The following is a 13,514-nucleotide window of genomic DNA, read 5'->3' as shown; positions in this document are numbered from 1 at the left end:
AATGTGGGAAAAAAATCACATTTGTGACACTGTATTAGAAACCTAAATAAAGATACAGTAGAGTGAAGCTACTCACAGACATTATGCTACTGATATTACCCAGTCTTTACCATTACCATAAAGGGGGTCAAGGGTTATGGGGCTTAAGGTGAGGGATGGGGGGAAGGCATAACGTCTTTTAATGCTGGTGCCAGCTACCCATACAGTGGTTTGTACAGATGAATAATAAATATTATCAGGTTTATGATAGTTTTCCAAATTGTAGGGGGCGAGAACCCCCTGTGGTTGTCTTGCAGGCCTTTCCAACATAAAAAATATTGTCCCAGAATAACCAAAAGAGGAGGCCAATAATGGTCGGCGATGTTCATTTTCACATCCATACTGATGGCTTTCCTTTTCATTAACGCACTGCCAACTAGGAGATGAGCAAAGAGTTAGTTTAGAGTACCCATGCTCGAGACATGTACTGCGTTTTTGCTGTAACTAATTCATGCTGAGAGAACAATATGATGGTTTTAATAACAACCATGACACATTGTAACATAGAACGTCGTAAACCCAGGACCACATGTAGTTGCTTGCTTAGCAGAAAACGTTACGATCGTCAGAGGACACATGGAATGATTGATCAGCATTTGTTGTTTACTTTTGGATCATGAAGATCATGATGGCCTTTTTGCAGATACTACAACCATTAACTGTCCATGCTAACAGATGATAATGATTAGAAGGGTATGTCAAGGTAAAACCATTTACTGTATGTTGGGGGAAGAATATAACTCCAAATGTCATATCAAGCTATTCAACCTTTTTGGTAGGGCATAGAAACATTTTTTTCACCATTTGTCTATCCATATTTTCCCGCTTATCCGGGTCACAAGAGCAGCAGTCTCAGCAGGGAGTCCCGGACTTCTTGGTTTCCATCTCCAAGGGGGATCTGAGGCCTTTCCGGCCAGCTATAAGACATTATCCCTCCAGTATGCCCAGCTGGCCTTTCTGCCATATACATGTCACCAGGGAAGCAACTGGACTAGAACCCCGAGCCACCTCTCAATGTGAAGAAGCAGCGGTTCTACTCTGAGCTTTTCCAGAATGGCCAAGCTCCTCCCTAAGGCCCCTAAATTGGTCCCTCTCGACGCCAAGGGTTCTTCTTCTTTCTCTTTGGGATTTTCTCTTCAGGGGTCGCCACAGCAAATCAACCACCTCCATCCAACCCTGTCTTCTGCATCTGTCTCTCTCACACCAACTACCCTCATGTCCTCCTTCACTACATCCATAAACCTCCTCTTTGGTCTTCTTCTACGCCTCCTACCTGGCAGCTCTAAACGCAGCATCCTTCTACCTTCTACACGTCCCAACCATCTCAGTGAGGCCTCTTTGACTTTATCTCCAAGGTCTCTAACATGTAATGTTCTTCTGATGGATTTGTTCCTGATCCTATCCATCCCGGTCACTCCCAATGAGAACCTCAGCATCCGCATCGCTGCTATCTCCAGTTCTGGGCATGGTAAGCGTATGCCTAGAAATCCTGTCCTGACATATGATGAGCAGAAACTGTGGAGGACAATATTGGTAAAAGCCAACATTCACCTATTTTTTCATAGGTTCAATTAAAATTCTATACATTTGTGGTGCTTGCATGTGAGTGTGGTGTTGGGCTGAAACATCTGGATGATAATTAGTTGCCATGTTATCACTTAGCCTTTAGCTGAATAAAAAGAAAACCCTCCACACATCTCTGAATGCCTTTTAAAAGGCCACAAATTGAGTTACTCATCCCATACAACTTCATCTTGGCAGGAAGCATGAAGGGTGACATTCTGGATAGAGAGAGAGAGGTTATTTAGATTGTACATTGAGCCTGAAATGGAGCAAATTAATCATTTTGCATTGCCCCCCCCCCCCCCCCCCCCACACACACACACACACAAGGTACAAAATCTATCTGTGCCTTTTTAGGTTCTTTAATATAAGGTGATTTAGGAATAGATGTTCAGCCAAATTGTCTCTTTTACTACACTCACGTCTGCAGTGTAGTAAGAAGAAATTAATTACAACTCAAGAATTTGAAAATTATAAGGAAAGTGCTGAGAGTGGGCTTTGAAAATTGTTCTACTAATTCACCGCACACAGCCCCTCAGCTTTTTTTATGTCAGTTTTTAAATCTCAAGTTCTAAAAAGTGAAGTTGCATCAGACAGTAAAAACACTATCACTTCCATGATGTATAATCAAACTAATAATAGTAAAATTAATTATAGCAACAATAAAGTAAAAATGCTCTCCCTTGGAAAATAACGGCAAGTGAAATAAACCTATTATTATTTGCAATAAACCTATTATTAATTGCAATGTTTTGAAGTACTAGTAAACCATTGTATAATACAACTCAAATAAAGTAAAATTACTTATAAGGGAACAAGAAGGACAATACTCTGTAGTGTGTTCTATACATCATGCTGATGAGATAATAATTATTATGGCTAATTTTATAGTGGTTTCTGTTCCTTCTGTTCCATTTCCTGCTCTATGGTTACCATCACACTGTATCACTAAGCATGTTATGCAAATACGTATAATTACATTATCCAGGAAAAAAACGTAACAATAGAGAGATGTGCTACTTTTTATTTCTTATCAAGAACGGATAAAATTCTCACTTTCTGACTTTTACTTTCCCTTGCGCCTTTCTAAATGTCAGCGTTGCCAGATCAGTGTGCCGTCGTTCCACCCCGGAACACTCAGACGGAATTGAGGGGAGCCAAGAGGAACCGGAACAATTTGGCCTGATAGCACACCCTCTGCTCAACATTGCTAAGCGACCACCGTGAACTCAATTTCGTGAGCCTTCCTTACCTAGAGGCTAGAGCTTGTGTGTGTGTGTGTGTGTGTGTGTGTGTAACGCTCTAAAGGCCGACCCCTCTACTGAATCATTCCAAAATCTGCCGAAGTGCTGGTCTGCTGAGCTCCGTGCTTTCAGTCTCCAGTACAGTGTATGTCCCTGTGTGTTTATGTGCTTGTGGTTCTGCATGAGTGAGAGGTCTCTGGCTCCACTGTGGTAGCTCAGCTGTGGATTGTCACATTCATATTAAAAATAAATTACAAATGATGACGGTTGTCACTCTCTCTGTGGTGGGCGTACGGGAGCTTTCAAACCCAACTTGACCTGTATTCCAACATCACTTACTAAAGTGGCATTGAAAAAATGGCTTCAACCTCCCCTCGGTCATTACCATTATTCAGCAGAATCGACAAAATTCAACCCAAATTTTCAGGAAAATATGATTTGTAGTGGTTCTTAATTGGTTTGGCTGCGGATCCCACTATCACATTACACCCCTTAATAACAAACAGCAATCCAAATTGGACATCACTGCACACAGTAACATTTTTGAAGAATGTATTTCTTCATAATTTGGATGATTTGATGATTTCATAAGACATGTCTGTTTATCGCTGTGTGTATGTATCTTACGTATTACATATTTCCTTGCCTGGATGGGGGTTGAGATCAGGGGATGTCGTCTGTCATCTCCTGATGTCTACTGTTGCCTGCTTGTTTAACCCTTTGAGGGTCTTTTGTGATTAAGGGCTGTATAAACATGTACGTATACCATATTTTCCTATAAGTTGCACTTTTTTTCATAGGTTGGCTGTTCCTGCGACTTGTTCTCCAGAGCGACTTATAAATGAAAAAAATCTATATTTATATATAATGTCACATACAGACACTCTAGACTCTAGACAACGATATCTCCTACTCTTTAACAATTCAATATTTAAACAGTAGACGTTAGCTTATGCCAGGAATTAATGTTCGCTCGGCATGTTGCCATGTTATTGTTATTCGGCGCCACAGCGAGCCACTACGTGCCAATCACATAATCTTTGGCTCAAACTGGCACCAACTGGTGCCAGTGCCGATCCAGAGGGCATCATTGGCGCAACTTGGCTCGCGCCATTACATTCCGGTAGATTCCAATAGGTGTACTGTTTGCGACATTTGGTTCCACTTGGTGGAACAAAGATTGTAAACATTTTGAAATTTTCTTGCCGCCAAACTCAATTTTTGCCTCCGTCACGGGCCACCACGACCAAGTGGGAGGCAGTTTGAGCCACTGCACGCCACTAGGCAACTTACTGGCGACACTAGCCGCCACAGCAAATTGTACTGGCGTGAAGTGGCACCAACCGATGCCAGACCAGTAACCATTACAAAGACAACTGGTAACGACAGAACACAAATGCCCCCCCCAAAAAAAAATTATATTCAATTAATATAATTTTTAATATAATTAATAATTTTATTAAAATATATTCTGCAGACGACAAGCTGCAAATAGTGAAATTTGAGCAGCAGAGAGAAAGTTTGGAGCAAGCCATTGCGACTTAGGTATGGTTTTTTTCGACATAAATATGTCGACTTATACTCCGGATCGACTTATACTCCAGAAAATACAATATATACTAAGTGAATTTACACTAGTTCAGAAACGCAGTGGGACAAGGCCTTTAGAGGTCCAAACCATCGATCAGCCCCTTTCTGAGTTTTTCCCATAAATGAATTTCCAACCTTAGATGTTCCACTCTATTTCTCTCATTTTATGAGCACTGGCATTAAGCAATGTTCTTAAGGTGGCCTTCGCAGATAATGCCTATTAACGCCACAAGGCAATCATACTTAGTGTTTTATTTATATAAATCAGTTCATAATGAATCTCCTTCACAAGCTGGATCCATGTGCAATTTAGCATATCTACAGACTAAATTGTCCTCCCGCTTCCACAAAGATAATGCTTCAAAACACTATTTCTATTCATCTCATTTCATACAAACACCCTAACTGCTCATCATATTGCATTCAGAATTTGGTCTTTCAGCAGCCTTGAGCTTTTTTTTCCCCCCCACATCATCATAGTATGGTAGGCAAATTAAAGCAATGCAAGCCCTCTTTTTAGCACTTGATCTTAGCTTTTACTCCCACTGCTTTGGCGTCACTGGCAGCGTTTAACTGAATATGGCATTCTAAGGCGGAAATGTTACTTAAATGGACTGGCTAATCATTTATTCCTGGCTGCCAGGAAATGGCTGGCATATTCAATTCTGGCCAGATCCCTTCAGACCAGTGCTGGATGTATGATATAGTCCACACACACACGCAAGCACACAGAAAGAGGAATATAACAAGATTTTACTGATACCCAACGATCTTCACTGTGCATTCTGTGCAAACAAATTAAACAATGAGCTTCCCTTTTAAGCCGAGGAACAAAAGATGTTGCAAGGTCCCACCAGTTTTAGATGTTCTGTAATTATCATACAAACAATGACTGCAACAAACTATAAATAGTTGATAACTGCACATTCAAAATAAGTCTACCAAGTGTTGGCTGGCACACATGACTCCAAGTACTGTATATGTTGTTTAGCATAATTCCACATTACTTATTATTAGCGCTGTCAATTGACTAAAATATGGAATTGTGATTAATCACATTTTAATCCACAGTTAACTCTGAATTAATCACATTTAATCACAGAATGATAACTACATCAAGTTTTCAAGGGATATTAATTTTGGAAATATGGGCCATTATTTAATTATATATACAGTGAAGAAAATAAGTATTTGAACACCCTGCTATTTTGCTATTTCTCCCACTTAGAAATCATGGAGGGGTCTGAAATTTTCATCGTAGGTGCATGTCCACTGTGAGAGAGATAAACTAAAAAGAAAAATCCAGAAATCACAATGCATGATTTTTTAACAATTTATTTGTGTGATACAGCTGCAAATAAGTATTTGAACACCTGTGTATCATCTAGAATTCTGACCCTGAAAGACCTGTTAGTCTGCCCATTAGAAGTCCACCTGCACTCCATGTATCATCCTGAATCAGATGCACCTGTTTGAGGTCGTTAGCTGCATAAAGACACCTGTCCACCCCATACAATCAGTAAGACTTTAACTTGTAACATGGCGAAGACCAAAGAGCTGTCCAAAGACACCAGAGACAAAATTGTACACCTCCACAAGGCTGGAAAGGGCTACGGAGCAATTACCAAGCAGCTTGGTGAAAAAAGGTCCACTGTTGGAGCTATCATTAGAAAATGGAAGAAGCTAAACATGACGGTCAATCTCAATCGGAGTGGAGCCCCATGCAAGATATCACCTCGTGGGGTCTCAATGATTCTAAGAAAGGTGAGGAATCAGCCCAGAACTACACGACAGGACTTGGTCAATGACCTGAAAAGAGCTGGGACCACCGTTTCCAAGGTTACTGTAGGTAATACACTAAGACGTCATGATGTGAAATCATGCATGGCACGAAAGGTTCCCCTGCTTAAACCAGCACATGTCAAGGCCCGTCTTAAGTTTGCATATGACCATTTGGATGATACAGAGGAGTCATGGGAGAAAGTTTTATGGTCAGATGAGACCAAAATAGAACTTTTTGGTCATAATTCCAATAAGCGTGTTTGGAGGAAGAAGAATGAAGAGTACAATCCGAAGAACACCATCCCTACTGTGAAGCATGGAGGTGGTAGCATCATGCTTTGGGGGTGTTTTTCTGCACATGGGACAGGACGAGTGCACTGCATTAAAGAGAGGATGACTGGGGCCGTGTATTGTGAGATTTTGGGGAACAACCTCCTTCCCTCTGTCAGAGCATTGAAGATGGGTCGTGGCTGGGTCTTCCAACACGACAACGACCCGAAGCACACAGCCAGGAAAACCAAGGAGTGGCTCCGTAAGAAGCATATCAAGGTTCTAGCATGGCCCAGCCAGTCTCCAGACCTGAACCCAATCGAAAATCTTTGGAGGGAGCTCAAACTCCGTGTTTCTCAGCGACAGCCCAGAAACCTGACTGATCTAGAGAAGATCTGTGTGGAGGAGTGGGCCAAGATCCCTCCTGCAGTGTGTGCAAACCTGGTGAAAAACTACAGGAAACGTTTGACCTCTGTAATAGCAAACAAAGGCTACTGTACCAAATATTAACATTCATTTTCTCAGGTGTTCAAATACTTATTAGCAGCTGTATCACACAAATAAATTGTTAAAAAATCATGCATTGTGATTTCTGGATTTTTCTTTTTAGTTTATCTCTCTCACAGTGGACATGCACCTACGATGAAAATTTCAGACCCCTCCATGATTTCTAAGTGGGAGAAATAGCAAAATAGCAGGGTGTTCAAATACTTATTTTCTTCACTGTATATATATATATATATATATATATATTTACACAGTGAGAAAGAATATTTTGTATTACTTTTTTCTTTATTATTAGAATATTAGCTCTTAAACTCACCCACAGAGGTTCAGCAAATCCAAAATATGAGCAAGTAAGACCTCGCACGCTGACACAAACATCTTTATTTTGGTTTACCGTGTCAGCTCAAAGGACGATTTGTTTAGTTATGATGCTGGTTTTGCATTTGAAATTTTGTGAGTCGATTGAGGAACATTCAGAAACGATTATTATGAAATATTTGCCACAATGCAACTTTCCTTAATGAAATGTTCAAGTGAAAATACGGTAAACCTCGGATATATCAGACTCGGATATATCGGAAAATTGCTCACAACGGACAGATAAAAAAGAACCAATTTTTCTGTAATGCATTTCCAATAAAAATTCATTGCATACGTATATCTGATTTTTTATAATGGATTTCGCTTATTTCGGACAAAATCTCCAGTCCCGTTCCAATTTCCCTCGCATAAATCGGATGGCCGCATCGTGGCCTTTGATCCATCTTTGATCCATGTTCACAGCCAAAGCTGAAGATTATAACATCTTTGTATGAATTACAGACATGTACATGAACATGTACAACGAAAAAAAAAAAAACATTCTCAAATCTGTAGAAATGCCTTCTTGTTGCTATTAGGGAGGTTTAGAAACCAAACGATAAACGTAAACGCAAACGATAATGACGTCACAGGCTATTGACATGTATGGGAACTTGCTGACTTGTCAATAGCCAGTGACGTCATTATTGTTTGCGTTTACGTTTATTGTTTGGTTTCTAAACCTCCCTAATAGCAACAAGAAGGCATTTCTACAGATTTGAGATTTTTTTTTTATTTCGTTGTACATGCTCATGTACATGTCTGTAATTCATACAAAGATGTTATAATCTTCAGCTTTGGCTGTGAACATGGATCAAAGAAAGTTCCCCCATGGCATTGCGCGTCCGTGTAATGAATGTGGCGGACATTTTCCGGTATACGCATATAACGGATTTCGCTTATATCGGACAAAACCAGTGGGAACAATTGAATCCGATATATCCGAGGTTTACTGTACTTCAAGTACATGTTATATTTGAGCAGGACTCATTGTAATTTACTTTGGCCTTTAAAACCGTCATAAAATACAGTACATAGTTTTCTCTGGGTACTTCAGTTTCCTCCCACATTCCAAAAACATTTGTATACGTATGAATGTGACTGTGAATAGTTGTTTGTCTATATGTGCCCTGTGATTGGCTAGGATAGGCTCCAGCATACCCTCGCCACCTTAGTGTGGATAAGCGGCATAGAAAATGGATGGATGGACTAACAGATGTAGTTATTATTGTCTCCACAATTGCTGTGGCTATGCTGAATTACTAGACATGCATAATGTGACATTTCACCCACCGGCACCAAAACATGCAGGAAGTAGAGCTGTGACCTTTTACATTTCAAATGTATGCTTTTAAATTGTTACTTGGCTGCTCGGACACACACACGCAGATGCACACAGATACACAAAAAGGCTATGCAGTATATTAAATCGTGTTATTCATTTTTAAAACTCAGCTAGTTAACTTTATAACAAGATCTAGATCATGTTTAACATAAATTGCGGTGCAATTACATGCAATTGAATCAAGAGCATCCTCGACTTGTTTCATCCTCTGATTAAAAAAAATGCATTCGGTGCAAGCTGGCAGTGGCTACGGTGCAGGATTGGACGTGAGACGAGAGAAATCTGCGATATGGACATCTTGTTATACAATCTGTGGCTCGGTCCGTTGCCATGCTGCCGGATGCTATTTCCATGCCATTCCCATGCATCTAAACTTTAAATGGCTGTTCACTGTTAGACATGTTAGAATATATTAACTGTCCGCATCAGGGCCATAGAGGCACACATTTAATTATTATTGTAGTAATTACTTTGCAAATCCTTTTCCTTCCTATTCATTATTGACATTTAAATGCATGTCAGGCAGTTTACAAAAGAACTATTTACTATTTCCGAATGAAAATGTTATGGTGGACTAGTATGAGAGAAATGTATTTATTGCAAAAACCTTTCAATGTTACATATAGAAGTTTATTCATCCATCCATTTTGTGTCGCTTATCCTCATGAGGGTCGCGGGCATGCTGGAGCCTATCCCAGCTGTCTTTGGGCGAGAGGTGGGGTACACCCTGGACTGGTGGCCAGCCAATCACAGGGCACATATAGACAAACAACCATTCACACTCACATTCATACCTATGGACAATTTGGAGTCGCCAATTAACCTAGCATGTTTTTGGAATGTGGGAGGAAACCAGAGTAAACCCAAGCATGCACGGGGAGAACATGCAAACTCCACACAGAGATGGCCGAGGGTGGAAATAATTGGAAGTTGAAATTTGTAAAAAAAAAAAAATAATAATAATAAAAGGAAATTGATATGGCGACACTTGATATGGCGACTGACAATTTGGAGTCATTATGTGGTTATAGATTCAATGATAGCTAAACTTTGTCAAATCGCTACCAATAACTGACAAAAAAAACAAGGATAAGGGGTTGCTTGTGTATCGAACAATGTGTAACACAGTGGTCCACTTCCCGTTGATCGTGTCATTCCTCCTCCTCATCACTGTGGCGCGCGTGCTCAAACTGGCACCTACGGCAATATTGACCAGGGGAACCAGAGTGTACTACAGTGGGAGAAGCCGGCGGCGCATTAATACGGCACATTAATGTCTGATGTCCGCGTCCATGGAGGTAGAGGGAGAATCATCGTGTTGTCCGGGCGAAGCCGCCTGCTGTGCCCGGTTAAGGCGCATTAATGTCGGATACGCTGTGGCACATAGGTGGGGAGAAACACAGTGTAGAGCTGATTTCTATGATATGCATTTAAAACATATTATATGTTTTAAATGCAGAAAATATGACTTTATTTGGTAAGATTACAATCTTGTGTAATCCTGTATTTTTTTTCACTGTGGCCTGAGTAATCCTGCATCTACTTTGGCAACAGGTCGTCATTGTTGGCAAGAAGGCGAACCCGTTCAAACATGCATCCCCAGTGAAATATTTACAAAAAGGGCCTGTATGAATAAAATACTTTCATCATAGCTTTGGCCTCTTTTGACTCAACATAGAAATCATTCATGTGAATGCCTCCTTGGCAAGACAACTGGAGGGTTGCTAATTTTGGTTGATGACAGCAAATCTGCCAAAAAAAAATGCATCCCCTCCAATAAAAAAACACAGTTACTGATAAATCAGTGGCTAGTGGAAAGAATAAATAATGACACATGCTTAATTTTGCTTTTTAATTATGCCCTGACATGAACTTATGCTGCATTGGAGATTGCTGGCAATTACAGTATATCCCAAATGCGAGTACCAGTAGACATCTCACATTTCAGCAACCATTTTTATTAAAGTATATCTTCTCAAGGGATGATACTATAGAAATAATGAACTTAGATATTCTTCAGAGAAGTTTGTGTAGAGCTTTTATTGCAGTATAGATTTACCATCCAGTGAAAATGACTGAACACACAGTCATTATTATTACTTTTTTGTGAGCACCATTATTGTCATCTTGGAGGGTTTGGGGCTCCTCATCATTTCGGAAAACTGCCATTTGACCCACTTTCCCAAGGGAGGGGGTCATGATCTGCTTTACATTGTCATTGTACATGTTGGAATTCATAATTTCTATTAACAAACCACATCTCCACAGTGCTGGAAGCAGTCATGCAGCCTTCAGATTAGGACACTACCACCACCACCATGCTTGACTGTAAGCGAGACACAATTATCTTGCTACTCACTTGTGTTGCCAGCTTTTTAAACAATGGAGTAACTCCATACTGCTCCACAAGCTGTACACTGGCTACTCAAAAATAGCATATCCGAGGCATAACAAACATCATTTTACAGTCAAACTGATGTCCGTTCTGGTCTGGACACTGCTGACAACATGAATCAATGGAACCAGGCTTTCAATGGCTGCTTAGCATAGCATAGACTTTGTCTTTTAGGTATCATGGTTAAAAAAAGTCAGGTGTTCAACAAAACGTCTCCATCCAATCCACCTGTTTTTGTAAGATCTCATCAAGGAAGGATCTAACAATCAAGTCCTCTTCTTCAAAGTGTTCTCAAATACTTGGCATGACTCCCCGTATCCAAAAAATACTTCCTGAAATCTGTGAAAGACACGACCTTGAAATGTTCAAATCGAACATGAACAACATGGCTGACAACCGTGATAATCTTGGTTTTGTGAAGAGATTGTCATGACAACAAACAGTTTTAATTGAGAGCAATAATCATTTTATCATTTATTTTTTTTCCACTACTTCTTCAACTGCCTGAAATAATCATTTTATTACTCTAACTGATTGGCTAGTGACCAATTCAGAGTGTACCCCACCTCTCATCTGACGTCAGCTGGGATAGGCTCCAGTTTACCCCGCCCCCAGTGAGGATAAACAGCATAGAAAATGGATGGATGCTACATTTTGGATGTGTTCATGTTGGGTGGCCAGCATGTCTTTTCTGCAGAGCTGCTCCGTCCCTGCTCTCTGTGGCACTTAACGGTTGCCAAAATTGGAGGGAATGGTCATTTATACTACAGATGAAGTGGGAGGGTGCATACACTCAGGTGTCTGCACGAGAAGCCCCCTGTGTCATAACTGGAGCTAGAAATCCATTTGGCCTGCTGGGCTGTGAGGCCTTTTCAGCCAACTGGTGCATTCCTTCCTTAATCCATCGTTTTTTTTTTCTTTATCCCTGCATGAGAGAACGTGTTCCTTTTCTCTCTGGACTGACTCAGTCATTTCCCTGTCCATGAAGAAATGACGTTGCTACATGTGTTCACATAGATTTAACTGACACCTGAGTGGTAATCTGCAGTATCCCATCCCATCCTGGCTCTGCTTTAAAATCATTCATTTCACGCGTTTCAGCAGTTCCAGATCACATTTAAAGTCATGAGCAATGCAGGCGGTGCTTCATTGCTCAGAGCAGAACCAGGAAGGAAAAACAACAACAACAGCAAAAGATCATTACACTTCACACTCACTCTTCTGGCAACACAACGATATTTGCCCAGATGTCACATTGCAGACTTCGTAGCTTTATATCAGGACCAGATGTCATGAATCCGAAGTGTGAAAGAACTGTAATACAGAGACATAATGTGTAAATACATTTTGTCTTTTTGGTTTTGCATCTCCACATTGAACGTTGTACAATTGACTGAAGGATGTAATTGCCATTGGTGGTGTGTAAATCCTGACATAGTGTGACGATTCATCTATAAATGGGCATCTCTTTGCATATTAGCATCAAAATTGATGGTTTTTAAAGGTTAAGACGTTAGTAAATATTGTAAGGCATTGATAGCACGAACATTTTTTTGCTTTTTCTGTAGTTTTTTGTGTCATTTTCTGATGCCACCACAGAAATGTACTACTAATGGCAAATAGGATATTCATTCATTCATTCATTCATTCATTCATTCATTCATTCATTCATTCATTCATTCATTCATTCATTCATTCATTCATTCATTCATTCATTCATACATGCATGCATGCATTCATACATTCATTCATGCATTTTCTACTGCTTATCCTCACGAGGGTCGCTGGGGGTGCTGGAGCCTATCCCAGCTGTCTTCGGGCGAGAGGCGGGGTACACCCTGGACTGGTGGCCAGCCAATCACAGGGCACATATAGACAAACAACCATTCACACTCACATTCATACCTATGGACAATTTGGAGTTACCAATTAACCTAGCATGTTTTTGGAATGTGGGAGGAAACCGGAGTACTCGGAGAAAACCCACGCATGCACGGGGAGAACATGCAAACTTCACACAGAGATGGTGGAATTGAACTCAGCTCTCCTAGCTGTGAGGTCTAACCACGCAACCACTAACCACTCTGCACCGTGCAGCCCACAAATAGGATATTTATTATGATAATTAAGTTAAAAAATTGAACTTAATTTTAGTGTAAATAGAAAATGCCTCAACATCTGAACAATACAGTATATATTTTTGGTTATTACTATTACTCAGCAGTTGCTAAATGCATTTCTTATAGTGTAGATAACATCATAACAACATTCATTCAAGCAGTGCTGTTGAAGCACCAATTTCCCCATTTACCAAATTCACTGGCAGGCACTGCAAGCTGTACACTGACTACTCTAAAACACAGAGTCAGCCAAAATGATCTGACACATTTGTAGGTTAAATCAAAGGCAAATAAAGTAA

At 40.3% G+C, this 13,514-nt stretch overlaps 1 protein-coding gene across 2 annotated transcripts in view; it reads left to right on the top strand.

The window, feature by feature from the left end:
* The window catches only part of LOC144894534 (uncharacterized), a 136,055-nt gene that overhangs the window by 122,410 nt on the left and 131 nt on the right, over window positions 1–13,514 (top strand). Inside the window, exon 3 of one of the 2 annotated variants that reach the window (XM_078787509.1) lies at window positions 2,700–3,031. The exons of the other annotated variant lie outside the window; for it this stretch is intronic. Within the exon in view, the coding sequence (XP_078643635.1) occupies window positions 2,700–2,829 (130 nt within the window). The 3' untranslated portion in view covers window positions 2,830–3,031. Of the gene's footprint in view, window positions 1–2,699; window positions 3,032–13,514 lie in introns of those variants that run through there. 2 annotated transcript variants of the gene reach the window in all.

The sequence above is a fragment of the Doryrhamphus excisus genome, linkage group LG21 (genome assembly GCF_037039965.1).
Source record: "Doryrhamphus excisus strain RoL-2023G ecotype Guam linkage group LG21, RoL_Dexc_Guam_v1.1, whole genome shotgun sequence".
Taxonomy (NCBI): Eukaryota; Metazoa; Chordata; class Actinopteri; order Syngnathiformes; family Syngnathidae; genus Doryrhamphus; species Doryrhamphus excisus.
Note: the sequence above shows the minus strand (reverse complement) of the source record. Positions and strands in the feature narration are given on the sequence as shown.